We start from the raw sequence: 21,382 nt of genomic DNA, 5'->3' as shown, positions 1-21,382 counted from the left end.
GGTCCATCTCTCATCCTTTAGCCTCGCTACGTGCCCAGCCCACTTCCATTTTAGTTTCTTAGCGTAGATTAGAGCATCCGTCGCTTTGGTGGCTTCTCTAATTTTTGTGTGACGAATTTTTTGCATCTTTTTTATATTGAGCATACTTCGTTCTATTCCGCGTTGGCAGCTAGTAATTTTGCTTTTTAATTTACATGTAAATTTCCAAGTTTGACATGCATAGGTTAGACAAGGTAGGAGGCATTGCATCATGACTTTTGTTTTGATATTTGTTGGCATGTTACTTTTGAATAAATCAATATAATACGATCAAAATAATACGAACCATTAAATAGTTCATTTATGTTGTTTTCAATTACAGTACGTAAGTTATTTAAGTGTGTCGTTACACTTAAGTTTCGTAATCGTGTGTCATTATGGTGGGCTGCGAATGTGTACCGTTGATCTGTTAGCCAAGAATCGCCGATTCACCTAGTTCGTGTGAGTTATGAGAGTTACGCAAGGGCCGGCGGGCGACACCCCGCCAGGTGAGAGCCCACGAAAGTGATCGCTGACGATTTGGTAATAGATACACGTGATACACATTGTAATGTCCTTCTGAACAGAAGCGGAGTCAGAGAGGCCCTGCGTTAGGACAGTATACATATATATCTACTTTTTCTGTTTCGATGCGATCGCTTTTAAGATGATGTGAATTTGTAGGTTTTTACTGGTGGTAGGACCGTTTGTGATTCCGCGCGGGTGGGTGCCACTACCCTGCCTATTTCTACCGTAAAGCAGTAAAGCGTTTCGGTTTGAAGGGTGGGGCAGCCGTTGTAAGTATACTTGAGACCTTAGAATTTATATCTCAAGGTGAGTGGCGCATTTACGTTGTAGATGTCTATGGGTTCCAGTAACCACTTAACACCGGGTGGGCTGTGAGCTCGTCCACCCATCAAAGCAATAAAAAAAAAGTTGGGTGGCCCATTAACGTTGTGGATGACTATGGGCTCCAGTAAACACTTAACACCAGGTGGGCTGTGAGCTCGTCCACTCATCTAAGAAATAAAAAAAAAGTTAAGGATATAAATTAAATAAAAAGATGTCCCGTAGGTACTCGTGTCGGGTGATGCGAGTACTCGGCGACTTTACCTATGGTGCAGGATGTGGGCGCGGCAGTGTTAGGGGGCACCACCCTCGACATTATCAATGAACCTGCGTCCCTAAAGCCAACGTAAAAAGAGTTCCAGCTTGCATCAACTTTGTATGGCTTCCCGAGCTCTAATAATATGTACCGAGTTAGAGCCCAGCAAGACGCTCTACAAGCGGTTCCTTTAATAGTGACTTTTGCTTCAACATACATTACCTATACGTTATAATATAAATACATGGACGCTACATTGGTTGGAGACGCCTTTGCAAGTATCAGTTTTTCTAATACAATACTTACTTAACCTATCTCATGAATAACTCGCACTAAGATGAAGGTAATAAAAATGAATTACAAAAATATATTTGTATGTTGTAATTGTAAGCCAGCACAATTAGGCCACTGCTTATTTCTGCTGCGAATCAATCATTTTGGTTTTACTGGTGGGAAGCCAATTTACTTTACAATTGAAACTAAGACCTATGTATAACCAAGAACTATGTTGCGTGGTGGTGCCATATATAAATGGTCTCCGATGTCACTTAACGCTAGGTGAGCCGTTAGCTCATTCAGAAATCTACGCAATAAGACGTTAACATCTGTTAAAATATAGTTAGGTAGTTACAAAAATTGGTACCTAGACTCATCTATTTTACCTATGTCTTAGTACTACTAGCAGAATATTTTGCTAACCTACAGCAACGGGTAACCAATTCCTTGTTTAGTTCTAGAAGCTAATCACGCACACTAGTATGAGGGGTAGGACAGCCCTAGGTCAGACTCAGTATCAAGAAGGAAATCCTGAAATGTACTCTAGTGAACGCTTACACTAAACAGATCGACTAGTATACAAAACCTAGCTGTTAATAAAACAATATGCGTGTAAATTTTAATGAAAGTAAAAGTGAAGCTCTGACTGCGGCCCTGACTAGTGGTACAATTTTCTCTCGATTACGTGCGAACCACGCTTAGTATGCCCGGCCACACCACGGTTACAGGAATGACGGCAGCCAGACTTCGATTGATTAGTTTTACGAATAGCGTCCTTGTTACATTCGTCTTACAGCCTATATTAGCGCGGACCAAATTCGGAAGCAATATGGATGCATACATTTAGGAGCACTCGAAAGCATTAGCGTGTGAGGACGGAGTTTGCGGCGTCCGGCTACCCCGAGTGAAACTCCTACGCGGGCTACATACTAATGCCTTATATTCTAAGTTATAAGTATAGGTGACGGTCCCTCGTGGCAGTCGGTATCAGAGTGGAAGTCGCGCCAACCGACCGACACCGTCGACATGAGACTCGCTCCTGTAAGTACGGAACAGTGAAGTGAGAGTGATATAGTGATTGTGTCTTACTAAAATGGTGCGTGGATTTCAGATCTTGCTGGTGTTGTGCGCGTGCGCGTGGGTGTCGACGGGTGACGTCGCCCACATCAAGGCGACCAAGGCGAAGATCATTGGGCGGATCGCAGCGAAGGCCAAGCATCACAAACGTGGAATACTTTCCGCTATTCCTCCTTACAAGCTCGGACATGATATTCCGGTTGTGACGCATTCCGTGCTGAAGCCGCTGGTAGTCTCATACCCACCTACTGCAGCCGTCACAGCTGTCAAAGTACCTATTCCTCGTTTTCCGCACATTGGCCATAAACTGCCAGTGGCTCACCCTCATTATGCGGCTAGATTTCCTCATCACTCCAAAACAGTGCTACTACCAAAACCTGATCATCACTTCCATCACCATCATCACCATGTTGAGCCCAGACCCATAGTCCCGGTAGTGCATTCCGCTCCTGTGCCTGTTACTCCTTTATTGCCAGTACCTCACCCTACAGCTACTATAGCCCAACCTATACCAGCACCACCTCCGGCCACGGTGATCCAACCTACTCCAATAGTACCAGCACCTATACCTCATGCACATTCAGTCCCCGTTGCTCCTGCAGTTCCAAGTTTTGCGCAGGAACATTTTCACTTTAGACCAGTGCTACCAGCTGCTCCAGCACAGCTTCAACCAGCACCAGTTGTTGGCCCCGCGTATTCTCAAATCCCATACATCCTTCGACCTGGTAATTCAGTTCAAACTTCATTTTTCGCCACTTATCCCCGATATGCATATAATTATCAAGCTCCACTTGTACCAACAGCTCCCCAGGCGGCTCTCGGACCAGTTTTGTTTGACCGTCCGCAAGCTCCCCATCTTCATTACGTACCTCAAGCTGGAGTCCAAGATGGAGTAGTAATAGAGCCTCAAGCACCAGCAGTTCCCATTGAGCATCAAACATTTTTACATCAGACGCAAATAGGTTTGCCTCAACCGAACTTCCAAGTTCATACAGGCCAACAAGAAGTTCACTTACACCCCGGACAGCAAGAAGTTCATTTACACCCCGGACAGCAAGAAGTTCATTTACACCCCGGACAGCAAGAAGTTCATTTACACTCAGGACAGCATGAAGTTCAATTACATACCGCACAGCCCGCTATACATTTACAAGGTCAGCCTGGACTACACGTTCATCCAGCTCAACCTGAGCTACACTTCAATCCTGGACAACCACACATTCATCTACAACCAGGTCATCCAGACATTCATCTGCAACCAAATCATCCAGATATTCATCTGCATCCTGGTCAGCAAGAAGTACATTTTAACATCGCTGGCCAACCAGAAGTGCATTTCCAACCAGAACAACATGACATTCACTTCCAGCATGCACATCCCGAGGTACACTTTCAACAAGGACAACCAGCAGCACATCCCGGGCAGCCGGAACTACACTTGCAGCCTGGATACACTGACGTACACTTACACCACGGGCAGCAAGATGTACACTTTCAACAACAGCCCGGAGTTCAGGGTCAAACTGACCTGAACGTGCAACCACTGCAACCAGGTGTGCTGCAACACGCACAACCCGGTTTTAATTTTAATTCGGTGCAACCAGGAGTGAGCTTCCAGCCAGCTCAGCCTGATCACGACGGTTGGAATCCGGTCCAGACCCAGCCTCACGATATCAATCAAGGACAGCAGCCTAACGCTCAGTACCCCCAAGACGGCCAGCATCAGTTTACTCAAGAGCAAGGCCACCAAGTGTTCGAGAACCACGTGGGAGAAGACCAGTACCATGACTACCAACACCAACTTCAAAACCACATCCAGACTCAAATCGATCAGGCGCAGTACGAACAGAACTACAATCACCAAATAGGACAGGAGTACGGGGTGCCTCAGCAGAACTTCGGGCAGTCCAATCAAGATTTTTCTCAACACGGTCAAGATTTTAACTTCCAGCATCAGCCTTCGGCAGACTATGGTGTCCCCCAAGCTGAAGGAAGGAGCTCTGAAGGAGCTGATGGATCTGAGGATCCTCAGAAATTCCACAACCATATTCCCTTGGGCCTCCAGCCTCCTATTGACAGACCTTTGGACAAATTCCGGTAACAACTTCTCATGTGATACAATACGAGTGAAAACGAACGGAAATTTAATATCTTGTATCGTTACACGTGAGCGGAAATGACGTAACGATACACATAGATATTGCATTTCTTGATTCGATACATTAATTCTCACGTTCATTAATATTGCCTAATATTTAATTTAAGTACTAATTTATTAACATACTTAGTTCGTACGATTATTTTATTTATTTTTGTAAATAAACTTTTTAAGTATTTGTGTTGGTATTACTTTTTGATATTCCATAGGAAAAGGTAATGATAACATTAAGATTAGATTTAATACAAATTTACCATTAAGATATACAGAATACATAGGATCAAGAAACTAAGCACTTTTAAACGCAAATAGTATTTTAATTATAATAGGCAGCAGTGAACCAGATAAAGATCCTCGTCATACGCTATCACTTACATTAGAGAGTCTTCTGATTTACTAGTGGAAAGACAAACGAGCTCACAGCTCATCTGTTGTTAAAAGGTTAAAATAAATATCGGAGCGGAACGCCGCTACTTACCGTGTAACATATAGTCGGAGTCTCAAAAGAATTACTTACCACCCCTCAAGCTGGATGGCATGACTGTTGTATAAGATGGGGTTAGGAAATTAAATTAACCACTAATAAATTAAAAATGTATTCGTTTTATAATTAACTAGCGACCCGCCCTCGCTTCGCTTCGGAAACATTAAATTTTATTATTGATAGCTGAGTCCCGCGATGTTACCCGCGGTTATTGTCGTACCGAGGGAGAAGCCGCGGGGCGAAGCTAGTCTAAAAAAAGTAGCTTAAGTTACTCCTTATATCATTAGTTACCTATCAGTGAATGTCCCGTCAAAATCGGTCCAGCCGTTCCAGAGATTAGCCGGAACAAACAGACAGAGAGACAGACAAAAATTATAAAAAATGTTATTTTGGTGTATGTACCGTATATATATTTATACGCATGTAGTAAAAAGAAGCTATTTCAATATTACAAACAGACACTCCAATTTTATTTATATATATAGATGTAGCCGTTCTAAATTTTCTTTTGAAATCCGAATTAAGTGGTGACTATAATATTTTTCCATCACGTAGGGTTTTCACACGTCTTCTAGTTCTACGATCGATTGAAGGGAATCGCTTTGAGAACATTTTGAATATTTTTTTCACCTACCTATTCACTAGTAGCTTAAGAGGCTATTCCAGCATGAGATAATTTGCTAACACTAATCCCAGCAAGAGCAGTACTTCACAGAATCTACCACCGAATCGGAAACGCGACCCGGAAACTCAGTGGGCTGTGTCTATGGGTTAATTCGCTCATCGAAGGACGAGGACGTTGAATCATACGAGGTATTCGCACGTGAAATTCGCATGAGATATTGGAGACTAGCTTTGTATCTATCAGTCCCTGGCAAATAAATAATTGAAAGTCGTATAGAAGCGATATTGTAGAGCACGCCACGTCATGTCAAGTTGTATTATTTGGGACGCACGTGTACATATATGCAGTCGTGTGTCAGCGGACACACCCGGCCTCTCCACATACTCGTATTTTATGTAAATTAACTTTTGAATGGCCCTGTCGGACGTGTGGATACTAAATAGGGTTGCGCTTATCTTAAAAATGAGTAATTGTAAAAACTTCTTCAGCTATCTAAATGGAGTAAACTTAATTAAAGTTCAATTAGTAGTCGTTGTGACCTAAAGGATAAGACGTCCAGTGCATTCATATCAAGCGATGCACCGATGTTCGAATCCCGTAGGCTCCAGCCAATTTTTTTAATGAAATACGTATTTGACAAATGTTCACGATTGATTTCCACGGTGAAGGAATAACATCGTGTAATAAAAATGAAACCCGCAAAATTATAATTTGCGTTATTACTGGTGGTATAACCTTTTGTGAGACCGCGCGGGTGGGTATCACCACCCCGCTTATATCTGCCGTGAAGCAGTAATGCGTTTCGATTTGAAGGGTGGGGCAGCCGTTGTAACTATACTGAGACCTTAGACCTTACATCTCAAGGCGGGTGACGCATTTACGTTGAAGATGTCTATGGTCTTCAGTAACCACTTAACACCAGGTGGGCTGTGAGCTCATCCACCCATCTAAGATATAAAAAAAATTAAAAACGCAAAATGTCGCTTAAACCAAATAGTCTTTAATCCCTCGATATGATTTTATGAAATTACACAAATCAGGTTATTTTATATTGTGATGGAAACTGCCCAGTATACCAGACAGTTTGAAGCAGAGAATTGAAATAAAAATCAATGGTTTGAAGTGTTCCAAGCATAAAAATGGATTGGTGTGAGTGGTTTGTTTTAGAGCAATCAACTTCGGTACACTTGTGACAACAAAAATTGACCCATGCCTCAATAATGCTCACAATATAAAAACCTACTGTAATGTCAAAAACTATTTAAATGGTACACATACACATAAGGCCTTAATTTAATAGGGTCTACTGTAATAATTCTACAGAGCTTATGGGAAAATTGCGTATTATTTCAATAACATAGACGGACATATTGTGTAATTGTATGTTATTCCGGTTCATACATTTGACTCGCTCGGTGGAGCAGTAGTTAGCGGCCCAGACTGTTGTGCCGAGGTCGTGGGTTCGATTCCACATCGGGCAAACATTGTGTTTTGAACAGATTTGTTTTCTCTTTGTCCGGCTGTGTATTATCTATCTATACTCTATACTAATATATAAAGCTGAAGAGTTTGTTTGTTTGAACGCGCTAATCTCAGGAACTACTGGTCCGATTTCAAAAATTCTTTCAGTGTTAGATAGCCCATTTATTGACGAAGGCTATAGGCTACAACATCACTGTAAGATCAATACAAGTGGAGCACCAATAAAGAATGTTTCAAAATATTTTCACTTTCTACGTAAATGAAGTGGGAAGTAAAATTTAGCGTTATGCCAAGTAACTATTCCACGCGGACGGAGTCGCGGGCATAAGCTAGTATGATTCATCCGACCGATTTCGGCCATGGCGATCACGGTCAGATACGCAGGATATATTTAGGTGCGCAAACATTTGCGCTCACGCAGGCGCACACCCTCGTCCTACCCTTCTTGGATCAGTGGAACGGGAAACCGCTATGACTGAAGAAGGGGTTGGATGCTGTGTCTGGCCGACGGTGACTATATGCCCTCCACCGTCGCCCTAGGCCATCCACCTTGCCTTGCTGACCCACCGAGTCCGCCAAGTCACGTTGCATATCTGCGTTGTGTTGCCTTCCGCGCCAAGTCAGACTTTGTGTGTTAAGCGGGAGGGAGCCGCGTGTAGGGATGGGTATTAAAGAGATGAGGAGAAGAGGGAGTTAGGAGTAGGAAGGACAGGATACTGTAGCCACGGAAGAGTAGGTTGTGGTCTATAGCAGCTCAGGGAAGGCGGGATCGCGTGCCCGTGCACTCAGTAATATACTACCGGACAGATAGTATATTTGAGCGCCCCCTGCCTTAAGCTAGTATATGTATATAACGGTCGTCTGGTGTAGTGGTAATTGACATGGTCATTACACAAGGGGGTCGCGGGTTCGAATCCCGCCAAGGGAAGATATTTGTATGATAAATATAAATGTCTTTTCCAGGGTTATGAATGTATATTAAATATATGCATGTGTATAATAAAAACTTTCATTTATTTCCGTTATCTGGTACCTGTAACACAAGTTCTTTACGAACTTAGCACGGGACCAGTTAACGTGGCGTGATTGTTATTAAATATTTATATTATTACCTATATATATATTTAAAAGTAATAAAAGTATGTTTGTTAGTCTCTGGTACCTTGTTGTATATTCCTCGGAAATGTGGGGGTCGTGGTATTTTGAATGCCAAGGATCTACATAACCGAGATATATTATAGAACCTTATTATTATTACTATTATACATATGACTGACATCTGATCGACTGTCGCTTCACAAGTGCTTCACGGTTGACAGCTCTTTGGCAATGTTAATGACCTCAAAGACGATTGCGTATGAAACTAGGTTGTCTATTACGCGTCTGCTAACGTAAAATACATTTTTGATTGCATTATGAAGGATTAATAGTCTCTAAAATATTTTGTTTTATAATCATGAAATAAATTGCTCAATCTCATTAAGAAGTCAATGTTTTGTGTGAAATATATAATATATTAGATTCGGGGTCAGTTTAACCTAAGAATAACGGAAGTTTTTGTCAAGGTTACAATCTTTACAGTACAACGGCTGCCCCTTCAAACCGAAACACTAGGCTAGCAACGATTTGGGACTGTAGCGAGATTTTACTAATATTATCATTAAAAGCGCCTTTAAGTGCGCGCTCGACTCTTCAAGAGTTCACTTCAACTTCGCATTCCTCTGGACTATGTCGGTTACCAAGCTTATCCTGCGTACCGCTAGCCGTGGACGGCTGAAGATCTGTAGAAGAATGCAGGAATCCGCTGAATGAGAGTAGCCAAGGACTGGTCGTTAGTGCGAACTTTGGGCTGCGTCCAACGACGTACGTCAGTAGACTAGTGATGTTGATCATTAAATGCTCTTCTTCAGTCGTAACTATTATTTTAATACAAATGAATCTACGATCGATGGTCTCAAGTGGAGTGTGCCCCGTGTTACCCGGGCTTCTTCCCACTTGCAGCATTGAAAAACCTACGATGTAAATGTCCAGACATTCAATTGCACAGGGATAAAATCTATCGTGCCCTTCACGCCGCAATGTTTCGGAGCAGAAATCTCACAATTCAATCACTCACTCAGTCACTCAGTCAATTCCCAATAAGAGTAAGTATTATCCTTCCAGAAGACACCTGTTTGGTTTTCACTTTACACGACTGTTACGATATAGACGAAGAAATGTAAGATAATTCCGAAGTTATTAGAGCACACATTACTGGTGAGTCGGAGCGAATGTGGTAATGAAGCAATTAATTTTGCCCTACGTACGATTCAGCAATCATATTTTTACATTATGTTCTGCTTTTAATTGTCTTTACCCAAATTGCATGGGCCATTTTCGGCCCAACTACTAGTGCTCTCAAGGACATTAATGAAATGTCTATAGAAAAAAACATTTAATTTATACATACTTATTATAAAATTTAAGGGTATTTTAATGGTGTGATAATTAAAATCATAAATAAAAAGGAATTAGCATGACTAAGCTAGCTTGTTTAATGTTTATTGTAGTTTTACATTCGTTTAGTGGGCCGTGCAATGTATGGACAGTTAGGAAATAAATTACTGGTGTAGGGATTTTTACGAGCCCGCATAGCTCACCCTGCCTAATATATTTATTTGAAAGGCGGGACTGTAGTTACTCCAGACAATTTAGAAATAGACCTTGAGTCTCGAGTAAGGCGAAGACTTTGAGGTTACGTACACAAGCTCGAATAACCGCTCCACACTGGCTAATGGCAGGTGAAGAACTGTTTCACTTACCTAAACAATGAAGCAAAATGTTCGTTCATTGGTGTCCCCTTCGAGCCCTGTGATACCTAGTTCTGATCATGATTTATCGATCGAGAGTGAGTGGCCTGTCTAAGCCCCTGCCATTGCTATTGTCCATGACAGATGCTTCCCGTGATGACGTTTCTAATCATGGTATTCAATGGACCGGCGTTGTAAGTCAGGGCGACCGAGCCGCAGCGACTTAACGTCAAACCTAGTTATTTGTAAAACGCATTTCCCTAATATAGAGTCAGTATGACTCGAGATATGTGTACATATGCATGTACATTTTTGCATATATTTCGTAAAAGTATTCCGTTTTGGTCGTTCGAACGGAAATTCTTTACTAATCACGATTTAAATTGAATTAGTTTCATACAGTTTGTAAACAATTTATATTAATAACTAGCGGACCTGATAGATGTTATCCTGCAAACACAAAATGAATGAAATAAATGAATGAATGCATACACAAAAATTCATTCAGTACGGTTCAGCCGTTTAGGACGAGTTCAGTGATACACATCTACAGTAGTATTATATATCACTACATCATCACTACATAGTATAAAACAAAGTCGCTTTCTCTGTCCCTATATCCTAAACTACGCAACGGATTTTGATGCGGTTTTTTTTATTAGATAGAGTGATTAAAGAGGAAAGTTTATATGTATAATAACATCCATTAAATAGTGGAGAAATCAATAATAAATTACAGTTTCCGAAGCGAAGCGAGGGCAGGTCGCTAGTATAAAGATAATAATAACATAAAATAAAATAGATTCACGATAGTTGAAAAGAAGAAAAAAAAAACTGCGTAGCAGCAAGCGGAATTAAACATTTAAATTATTTTATTTTATCCTGGTGTTCATGATTCCCCATGGTCCCATGGTTCTTGGATCCCTGTCAGGATATCGGACATGAAATTAATAAAATGATGTTGTCGTTATTGACCTTTAATAAATATGGATATATGTAATTTGTTCAAGCTGTGTGGGAATTTTCAAGAAGTTGGTGATGTTGGTGGTTGGTTGGTGGTGTTTCAGAATATACGCTGAAAACTTTCGTTATAAAGATAAATAGACAAAATCAAAACTACATTTACGATTGTATGTCGCGTTTCATATTGTCCCTATATTATTTCTGACATTTCGAATGCTTTACTTACTTGAAATACTAAATGGATACAAGTTAAACTAATAATAAAAGTGTGTTAAAAATGAAACATTAATGAGTACAAGAGTGCTGACCAAGTTGGAGACCATTGCAAAATCTTGTTCTGAAACTAGCTCGACTACCAGTGCCGACCAGCCCGCCTGTGTCCTTCAGTACCGCCTTCATCACTGTTCGAAACCAATCTGTGAGTTTTTTGAATTGACGGAACATTCGTAACTTGACATCTTACACTTCTCGATTGGAAAGATAGATTCGCGGGTCAACCGCACAGCTACAGTATCTCATCCTTGCTTACTTTCCCTACCACATCCTCACCTTGAAACTTCCTATCCTACTAGGCGATACGACGAGTCATCGGTTCGTGGTGAGTGACAAGCTAATAATCTATTAGAAAATAAATCGCGGCACGTGTTTGACAGGCCCCTCGTGCTGGTTTCCGGAGCCCTAAGCTACCACGAGGGGAGCTGCATTTGGATCGAACAATCACAATACTATCCACGTCAACTCCGTCCTCCGATACTGAGTTCAACTAATAACAATAAGGTACCAATTGGAAGGGCATTGTTCTTTCAAGGTTTCAATATAAAGTCTAAATAAAGTAAATGTCTTTCGCAATACGCATCGACACGGGACAGCTACCATTTGTTCTGGTAACAATCATCGGGGCGCAATACAGTCCCACGGCTTGTATCGATATCGAGCGCCCCGCGATTACGTGTAACCGAAGCTAGGCGCGGGAGTCAGGTGACACGGCGACATTATCATCTAGGACGTTTTGCTGAGCATAGTTTTTTATTTGTTGCTTAAATTGGTGCACCCAACGAGCAATCTCGTGTTACGTGTTTACCAAGCCCATAGACATGAACAATGTAAATGCTGCCACCCACCTTGGGACATGAACTCTAAAGTCTCAGTAATTTTTCTAATGAAATATGTACTCAACAAATGTTCACGATTTATTTCCACGGTGAAGGAATATCATCGTGTAATAAAAATGAGACCCGCAAAATTATAATTTGCGTAATTACTGGTGGTAGGACCTTTTGTGAGTCTGCACGGGTAGGTACCACCACCCTGCCTATTTCTGCCGTGAAGCAGTAATGCGTTTCGGTTTGAAGGGTGGGGCAGCCATTGTAACTATACTTGAGAGTCTTGAGACCTTAGAACTTATATCTCAAGGTGGGTGGCGCACTTACATTCTAGATGTCTATGGACTCCAGTAACCACTTAACACCAGATGGGCTGTAAGCTCGTTCATCCATCTAAGGAATAAAAATAAAATTAAAATAAATGTTACAACGGCTGCCTCACCCTTCAAAGCGAAACGTATTACTACTTCACGACATAAATAGGCAGGGTAGTGGTACCTCCTCATGGCGGCTCACAAGACGTCCTAGCACCAGTAAAAGATACTAGTGTCGTACTATTTCAACAATATGAAATGATTGATTTATTTACCGGTAGGCCGTGGTATGGATCCAAACCGATGGCCACCACCGACGTTCAGGTTTGAAAGCTGGAATACAATATAGGCTTCAACGCCAAATCCCATGCGGGTGGTGGTATTGTTACACTTACTTTATTTACGTGCATTATGGACATCCGGTTGAAATGAAGTTCCTTTAGCTATATGTATATTTTTTCTGTGTTATATTATCAATAAAAAATTTAAAATCCGCATAAAATAATGAAGTAAATCATAATATATGAATAAATACGAAGATTTGGGTAAATAAAAACGCCTATTTTATTATTTATCATATAGGCATAAAATATTTTCATAACTACATATTCTCTCTGCTTTGCATGTAGTGACACTTGGTGATAATTAAGCCAATGCTTATTATTGCAAGGATATCCGGGTAAGATCTACTGGAACGAGCTACTACACCAAGTATCGGTCTCGATGTGTGGTCATTTCTCTAGTCTATATGCTGCATATCAGGAAATCCGCTAATTATAGGTGATCAGGGTCCTGTCGCCCGCAGGGACAAATGCCGTCACCCTGCCTACTAAATGCCGCGTGCCTGTTGTTAAATCTGTGGCCAGCAAGACTGTTTCTTCATTTGAAATACGAAACGATTATCTGTTGCCACAGTGGCCTTACGTGCAAACTCTAAGCACTAAAACGATTTCGAGTATTACAGACAAATAAATCATTTGTAAGACGGAAGGCGGACTTTAAAGAGGCTTTTAACCGGATTTTCATTACGAAAACGAATGTTTCAGCGCTCGCGTGAAACAAATCGGTTAACAAGTACAAACCGTGCACGTGCAAATGTTTTACGTGATTTATATATTTAGTAATAATTACTGTACCAACAAGTCGTAATGCTTGTTTTGTACTTAACGTGGTAACAATTGAAGCTCTTGAACACGATAGCAACAAATAATGACGTACATATGTAGCACACCAAGCGGATGTTTCTAATTAATCACCGGCCTCTAGGCCTATACGGGTTTAGGCAATTTGTCCGTGCCTAGCTCCGGTCTAGGCTCGCTTATAAGGCGCGGTAGGGCGCCACAGGGCACAGTGTTCTGTTGTGACCCGACTGACCGTACACTATCATACACTATGAAGACCGTTGTGAGTATTTAGTTTATTGCTTGCCCATTGCTTAAAAAGGACCTTAGATCTTATGTTTTAAAGTAAATGTACTGTTTTGATAAGATTTTATAGATTTTGAATGTGAGGTTTGGATGACTACACAAGAAGCCTCTGAACGGTAGGATCCACAGTAGGATCCAAGCTAGAGTTAGATTAAAATCAAAGCAAATCGAGAAGCATTACAGCTTCAACAGACACGGCAGAAATAGGCAGGGCGGTGGTATCTACCCCTGCCGACTCATAAGAGACCCTAGCACCAGTAATTATGCAAATTATAATTATAAAGGTTTGTTTTTTATTACACGGTGCTATGAGTGTCAGTCGTGAACATTTGTTATGTAATTTCATTAGAAAAAATGGTACCTGCTAGCAGGGTTCGAACCTGGGCACAGTCACATCGCTCGACACGAATACACCGGACGTCTTATCCTTTAGGCCACGACAACTCAATTTGTCTAAATAGATATTTAAGAGATTAAATAAATATTTAAGAGTTCTGCACCAAACTTTATGGAGAAAAGACGTAAGAACTTAGAAAATGATAAACTTTAAAAATCATTTTATTATAATAGTATTGGTATGGGGAGTTCAAATCTAAGGCTAAGTTCACACTGCAGTTGCCAGGATAAATCACCGTAACGAACTAAGCTACGCAAAATAAAGGTATCTGTTATACCAATCGCACCTGCTAATTTCCTTACGTACAAATTTTAAAGTTTGGTCTTTCATTAAAGATATACAAACTTTAATAAAAAAAAATGTAAAATAAAGTCCAAACTAAAAAGAATAATATTCAATTAAAAAAATCACGTGTGGCACTCGGGGACTGCCGCGGTAAAGCTATTGCATAGCCTTTTTTATCAACTTACTTTTGCAACACAACTTACTTTTCATCTGCAATTATAATTAGACAATAATAATTTAATATTAAAACAATAATAAAATAAGCCATATTTATAAACATTAACAAAAGGAAAACATTAATTGTCCCCTTCACACTCATAAACTAGAGCGTGCGAGAGAGAGATGGGCACACGTTTCATGATGCGCATGCAGTGCGACGTCACGCCGCGCGCTTATTCACAAACACTACACAAGCGCAGCGTGTGAATGTGTTGAACGCGAGCTACATGGTAGGCGGAGTGGGGGGTGCTGGGTTTCGTTACGGAATTTCTTGATTTGGTCGCCGGGTTCAGAGCCCGCGATAAAACCTATGCAATAGCTTAATAATGCAGTATTCAGGAAAGCACCTAACTGTCGTCTGACGTCATTGTCGGGACCGTCTGCTGCAGCCCTTAATATAATTGAACGAACGTGACCTGGTGGAAGTCGATTTAAATCTGAAAGGCACTTCAACGAATCAGTTCCACATGAGTCGCGTGGCCTGTATTAACGAAATCCTATTTCCAGCTGTGCATTCTCCTGTTCGCTGCAGCCGTCTTCGCTGCTGAAGAGAAGAAAAATGAAAAACGCGGTCTACTCGGACTGGGTTACGGACTGGGTGCGGCGCCCATCAGCCACGGGTACTACGGACACGGACTGGGCTTGTACGGTCACGGGATCGCGTCGGCGCCCATAGTCAGCCACGGGGTCGCGGCCGCTCCGATCATCAGCCACGGGTACTATGGCGGCCACGGCCTCGGGCTGTACGACCACTACGACCACGGTCTGGCGGCGCCCGTCATCAGTCACGGCATCTCATATGGAGCGCCACTAGGTTTGGGACATTACGGGATCGGACACGGCTGGCACTGAAGTAGATTGTAAGACAATAGGAACTCCGACCGTGTTATTTGCTGAATTTAAATAAAACAAACATCTTCTCTGCACAATTTTAGCGAATGATTCGGTTCGGTTAATGATCTAATGTGTGTGTGAGTTGTAAAATTCTGGATTTTATTACGTTTTGATATTTTTAAATATAAAACAGAAACATTTAAATGCGGTGTTTTTTTGTCACACTTTTGTAATCACACAGCAGTCCTGTCTCGTGTAACCATTGAATATCGACTACACTACTATTGCTTCTACAGTTCGCAGCTGTATTTTTTACGGAGAGAGTTTTGCCAGTGAAATTGCGTATTTAGTTTGTTTGTCACATTTTTCGTGTTTTTCATCTGACTGTGATGAAAATTTTCATAATTATTCATGAAACTTTCTTTCACAATATCTTTTGTGACAAATAACTACATCACTTAGTACCTATACCGTTATAGTAACGTACCTTCACTCCCATTGGACTCAAAACGTCAAAATGCTATTCAAGTTTTTAAAGTAGGTTATTGCATGTCTATTACTAGACTATTAAATGTTGACAGTTTTGGGAACGTTTGGCGTCAAACGAAGCATTCTCAGCCAATCTAAGGCTAGTAGGTCAGTGCCTCTAAATATTCAAAATATTAAAATGAATTGCTGTTCGTTAGTCTCACTAAAACTCGAGAACGGCTGGACCGATTTGGATAATTTTGGTCTTGAATTATTTGTGGAAGTCCAGAGAAGGTTTAAAAGGTAAAAGATAAATATGAAAATGCTCGGAATTAAATAAAAATAACAATTTTGTTTTTCCTTTGATGTGTTCCCCGTCGGACGGATTCCTTTTGTTTGTTTTAAGTTTATTTTCCACAAATGTTTAGGTCTTTTATTTATCGATTGAAGCACTACGAATTCTGCCGGGTCAGCTAGTATTCATATAAATAAGTAAAGCTTATTAGAGGACATTGAATTTCGCGTAACTTCATTAAATGGTTTCTCAATGAACCAAAACATTATGATTTCCGCTCAACAATTAAGTAAATTATGTACTCATTATAAATTTAAATCGCACGACAGTTGGATTAAAAGGAAATACATAATTATAGTAATCAGGATGTTGAGAAACAGCATTTCGATATAACCACATGTCTAGGAAACAAAAGTCATGATCGACTAGCGTAACGACATTTGACTAGACGTTGCTGTGGTCCCTCGGCACGTGACTATCTGCGGAGAGTATTCGATATCATAATGTCTTATTGTATAGGCAGAATTCATACTGCTCACGAATGCTCATGAGATTAAATTAGGTTAACCATAACGTAGCCTAACTGGGGGATCATCGATTACCCACTAATTAAAAAAGAGGTACAAAACTTAACCTCCATAATTTCGTTTTATTCACCCGTCCCATCAGTACCGCACTGAACACCACCGTATGTGAAGCGATCCACACCGCCGAGGATAGATCGACTGAAGACTTTGAAGTCCCACAGAGGTCACGACCCTCAGCATTGAGGATTTACGACGGAAGGAGGAGAAGGAGAGTCATATTTTTTATTTTTTATTGCTTATATGGATCGCTAAAAGTGCCATGACTAGCCTCGATAAAATCTGGAAAGACCGTAATATTCGCCGAGTAACTAAGATGCGTCTGGTTCGTACGTTGGTCTTCTCTATCTTCCTGTACAGGGTGGAGACTTGGTGTCTCAGGAAAAAGGAACGCAAAAAGATCGAGGCCTTTGAAATGTATTGCTGGAGAAAGCTGCTACGCATTCCTTGGACAGCTATGAGAACCAATGTCTCCATCCTCGAAGAGCTGAGGGTCACCAAGCGCCTGCTGACTATGTGCCAGGAAAGGATCCGGAGTTTCTTTGGGCACATAATGCGATCCTCATTGCACAGCCTGGAGAAACTCATCATTATCGGACAAATGGAGGGGAAGCGCGCTAGAGGAAGAGCGCCAGCTAGATGGGTGGACCAACTCAAGGAGGTGACTGGAGGCCAGATACAGGGAGCGGTACATATGGCGCAGAACCGGACCGAGTGGAGAAGATTGACATACAGTCACGATCCTCAGCATTGAGGGAACGACCAGAAAAAAGATTGGTGGAAGAGCTGACAGCCCACCTGGTGTTAAGTGGTTACTGGAGCCCATAGACATCTACAACGTAAATGCGCTACCCACCTTGAGATATAAGTTCTAAGGTCTCAGTATAGTTACAATGGCTGCCCTACCCTTAAAACCGAAACGCATTACTGCTTCACGGCAGAAATAGGCAAGATGGTGGTGCCTACCCGCGCGGACTCACAAGAGGTCCTACCACCAGTAAAAATTTAATTTAACTGAATGATCTAGAACCTACTATTCACTTAACTCACAATATTTGCTATATATGTAGGTATGTATAGATATAGCGAGAAAAGATTTTCCTTCGTATTTTTTTGGAAAAGTTCGTATTTATCGTGCTCTCTCAAATAGCTTCCGTACCCATCTTATCTTTATACATATGTAGCATTAGAGTCAAGTATCATATCAAATTGTATCTAAAACTGATAAGTTCGTAAACAGTCTCAAAAACGGTTAACTGAGATAAATATTAATGTCCGTGTTTTTTACATTTTTTTTTATTGCTTTGATGGGTGGACGAGCTCACAGCCCACCTGGTGTTAAGTGGTTAGTGCAGCCCATAGATATCTACAACGTAAATGCGCCACCCACCTTGAGATATAAGTTCTAAGGTTACATAATGATATCTTAACTTAATTCCAAAGTAATTAGATGAGAATTAAAAAAAAATAGCAATTTCTTTCAGAACAAAATCGCTCTCAGATAAATAATTGCTAAAAATATTTTATAAGGCGCTACTCTATAATTTTAATAAAAAAATACTTATCAAGTACCTATGTATCGTGGATTTATAACGGATTTCCAATGTACATTAGTAGTATTCTTACGTATAAATTCAATATTAGGTAATTGTAAGCTTAGTGGTAAATGTGTATGAACACGGGACAACTTTAACAATAAACAAAATAGTATATATCCGTGTGTGTGTCAAATACATGTTAGTGTGTGTAATGTTTTCTTTATTGGTTTAATGTATTTTTTATGTATAGGTATTATTTAATAAAAATATTAGCATTGTGCACTCCTTCTCTATATTCTCTATAAGTGTGAGAAATTTCATACTTCTCCGTCCGCGCAATTTTCGTAAAAAAGGGAAACAAAATTTTTGCTTCACGTATTAGTATATAGATTGTTATAGACAAATTATAATTTGCGTAATTACTGGTGGTAGGACCTCTTGTGAGTCCGCACGGGTAGGTACCTCCGCCCTGCATATTTCTGCCGTGAAGCAGTAATGCGTTTCGGTTTGAAGGGTGGGGCAGCCGTTGTAACTATACTGAGACCTTACAACTTATATCTCAAGGTGGGTGGCGCATTTACGTTGTAGATGTCTATGGGCTCCAGTAACCACTTAACAACAGGTGGGCTGTGAGCTCGTCCACCCATCTAAGCAATAATAAAAAAAAAAGGCACCATCTAGTATTAAGCGTTTAACGGAATTCATGGACATGAGAATGTAAATGTGTGATTAGTGAGTCCATCACATGTTGCGATCACATGTTGCGATGAAGACCTTTCGGCTTCATTCAGAATAAATTGAACAAGTTACGTTTTGTTGCAATTATATTTGGAGATATTTGAAGAAGAACTATGTATAGACGACTTTAAATTGCTCTAGTTGGATACGCGAGTTCACGGGTCATTTGTTGATAAGTTGCGACCGGCGTCCATAGATAATATTATCAATAAGACTATCGCCATCTGCTGTGGGATATGAAGTCGTTTTTGTATATAGGCTGCCCCAGCCTTCAAGTCAGAACAGATGAATGCTTTACGAAGACCGTACGAACTAGCGCGACTTACAATGTGACCCGCGATCAACAATTACGCAAATTTAGAAATGATGCGGTCTTTATTTTGTTACAGAACACTATTACATCATCGTGCAATCCTTTCGTAGGCATGTGCTAGCAGTGTTTAGGTATATACTTTGGTAGCTGTCTACGGGATCCGAACATCGGCACGGTCGCATCGCCCGACACGAGTACACCGGGCGCCTTATCCTTCACGTCACAACGACTCCCAGTTCCTACTATACGCACTCGCTTACTCCCTTTAAAGCCACTTCGACAAAGCGGCACGACACGAGAACCCTCTCATCGTGGCCGCCGGTAACTACATTCCCGATCCTGTGGAAAGAATGGAAAGCAGTCGACGTCGCCCAAAGCACGTCATTTCGGATCCTCCCGATCCACTAACGGTGCTTCTAGGTACTTCAAGCACCGGTCACCGTTCTCGTCGAACCCGTGGCTTGTGACAAAGGGCTCGACGAGTAAATTAACTCTCAGACACAGCCCACTGAGTTTCTCGCCGGATCTTCTCAATGGGTCGCGTTTCCGATACGGTGGTAGATTCTGCGAAGCACGGCTCTTGCTAGGGTTCGTGTTAGCATCGTCGTCAGGTTTGAGCCCCGTGAGCTCACCTACTAGTTACGGTTACGCTGGAATATCCTCTCTAGGCTAACAGCTTAGGTAGGAAAAAAAACAAAAATCCTCGTGAGGCGCATAACATCTGCCCACAGCAATGATACTTAATGACGATCGCGACCGCTCTAACACAAGTAATACGACAAATAAGAAGACAACATACAATTCGGTAACAAAGTGTACATGCACCCTTTCATCACATAATTAGTTGAAAATTATGCAAAATAAACTAATAAATCGTCAACCTTTAAGGTCAAATTATGCAACCGAATCAAAAATACTGGACTTCATCAATATGTATCAAGTGACATCGTGGTTGCATCACCAATTTCCTAACAACGTCAGTTCCAGTTCTGGTCGTCATAGGTACCGGTGCCTCTAGGGCCAATTTTACGCAACATGCACCGCATTATGGCCCTTAAACGTATAAATGTCAACGCTAAACGTTTAGGAGCATCACAAGTGTACCGAAACCAGCAGACATTCAACCAGAATCGGTGAAAATGAAGTCTTTCGTGAGTAAAATCAGTTTTTGAAAATTTTGGGTTTGCGATGTTCATTTAGGGATTTAAATTTGTCAGAGTGTGCGATATGTATCCTGCTTTGTTTTAAAAGCTTAAGTGAGGGTAGTTTAAAGTAAGATTAGCACGTTAATTTAAGGGTATACGATTCATTATTGATCATGGTCGTGTTCCAGGTTTGCGTTCTCTTCGTTGTGGCAACGGCATGCGCAGCTCCGTCAGAGACCAGGGACAAGCGTGGCATCTTCGGCGAGCCCGGCGGCCTCTTGACTCCTCATCTCCACCACGACTTGCATCACGACCTGCACCATAACTTCCACCACGACCTGCACCACGATTTCCACCACGACTTGCACCACGATTTTCATCATGACTTACACCACCACGACCTACACCACCACGGGCACTTGCACGCTCCCATCATTCACGACCACTTCGACCATGCTCACATCCACACCCCAATCATACACGAGCCCCTGCTTCCTAGCACCACCATCATTAAGTCTTCAAGGCTGATCCATCCAGTGAAGCATATAATCAAACACTATAACTATGGCGGATGGTAGTAACGACTTTGTAAACATCTTCTATACCAAATTCTATTAAACAGTTCGGGTTTTTATAATTTATTGTTTTCATTTAAATTCTTTTGTATTCCACATACGAGTGACCCCCGAGTCCTTCTGAGTTAAGTGGTTATCGGGGCTGCAATCCACTTTCAGACATGAGGTCT

At 41.3% G+C, this 21,382-nt stretch overlaps 3 protein-coding genes across 3 annotated transcripts; all 3 read left to right on the top strand.

Moving 5' to 3' along the window:
* The first annotated feature begins 2,024 nt into the window (after nt 1-2,024).
* On the top strand, nt 2,025-4,812 carry LOC114250080 (uncharacterized). Its single transcript, XM_089734784.1, has 2 exons — nt 2,025-2,440; nt 2,511-4,812. Exons 1-2 carry the CDS (start codon nt 2,426-2,428, stop codon nt 4,575-4,577), a joined length of 2,082 nt encoding a protein of 693 aa, XP_089590910.1. The 5' UTR covers nt 2,025-2,425; the 3' UTR covers nt 4,578-4,812.
* An 8,901-nt stretch (nt 4,813-13,713) lies between these two features.
* On the top strand, nt 13,714-15,760 carry CPH32 (cuticular protein hypothetical 32). Its single transcript, XM_028183827.2, has 2 exons — nt 13,714-13,798; nt 15,230-15,760. Exons 1-2 carry the CDS (start codon nt 13,787-13,789, stop codon nt 15,572-15,574), a joined length of 357 nt encoding a protein of 118 aa, XP_028039628.2. The 5' UTR covers nt 13,714-13,786; the 3' UTR covers nt 15,575-15,760.
* Nucleotides 15,761-20,291: 4,531 nt separating this feature from the next.
* On the top strand, nt 20,292-21,260 carry LOC114250088 (uncharacterized). Its single transcript, XM_089734562.1, has 2 exons — nt 20,292-20,643; nt 20,826-21,260. Exons 1-2 carry the CDS (start codon nt 20,632-20,634, stop codon nt 21,213-21,215), a joined length of 402 nt encoding a protein of 133 aa, XP_089590688.1. The 5' UTR covers nt 20,292-20,631; the 3' UTR covers nt 21,216-21,260.
* Nucleotides 21,261-21,382: the final 122 nt, after the last annotated feature.

Source organism: Bombyx mandarina, chromosome 18 (genome assembly GCF_030267445.1).
Source record: "Bombyx mandarina strain Sakado chromosome 18, ASM3026744v2".
Classification (NCBI taxonomy): domain Eukaryota; kingdom Metazoa; phylum Arthropoda; class Insecta; order Lepidoptera; family Bombycidae; genus Bombyx; species Bombyx mandarina.
The sequence above is the reverse complement of the archived record's forward strand: the minus strand, read 5'-3'. Positions and strand labels throughout refer to the sequence as shown.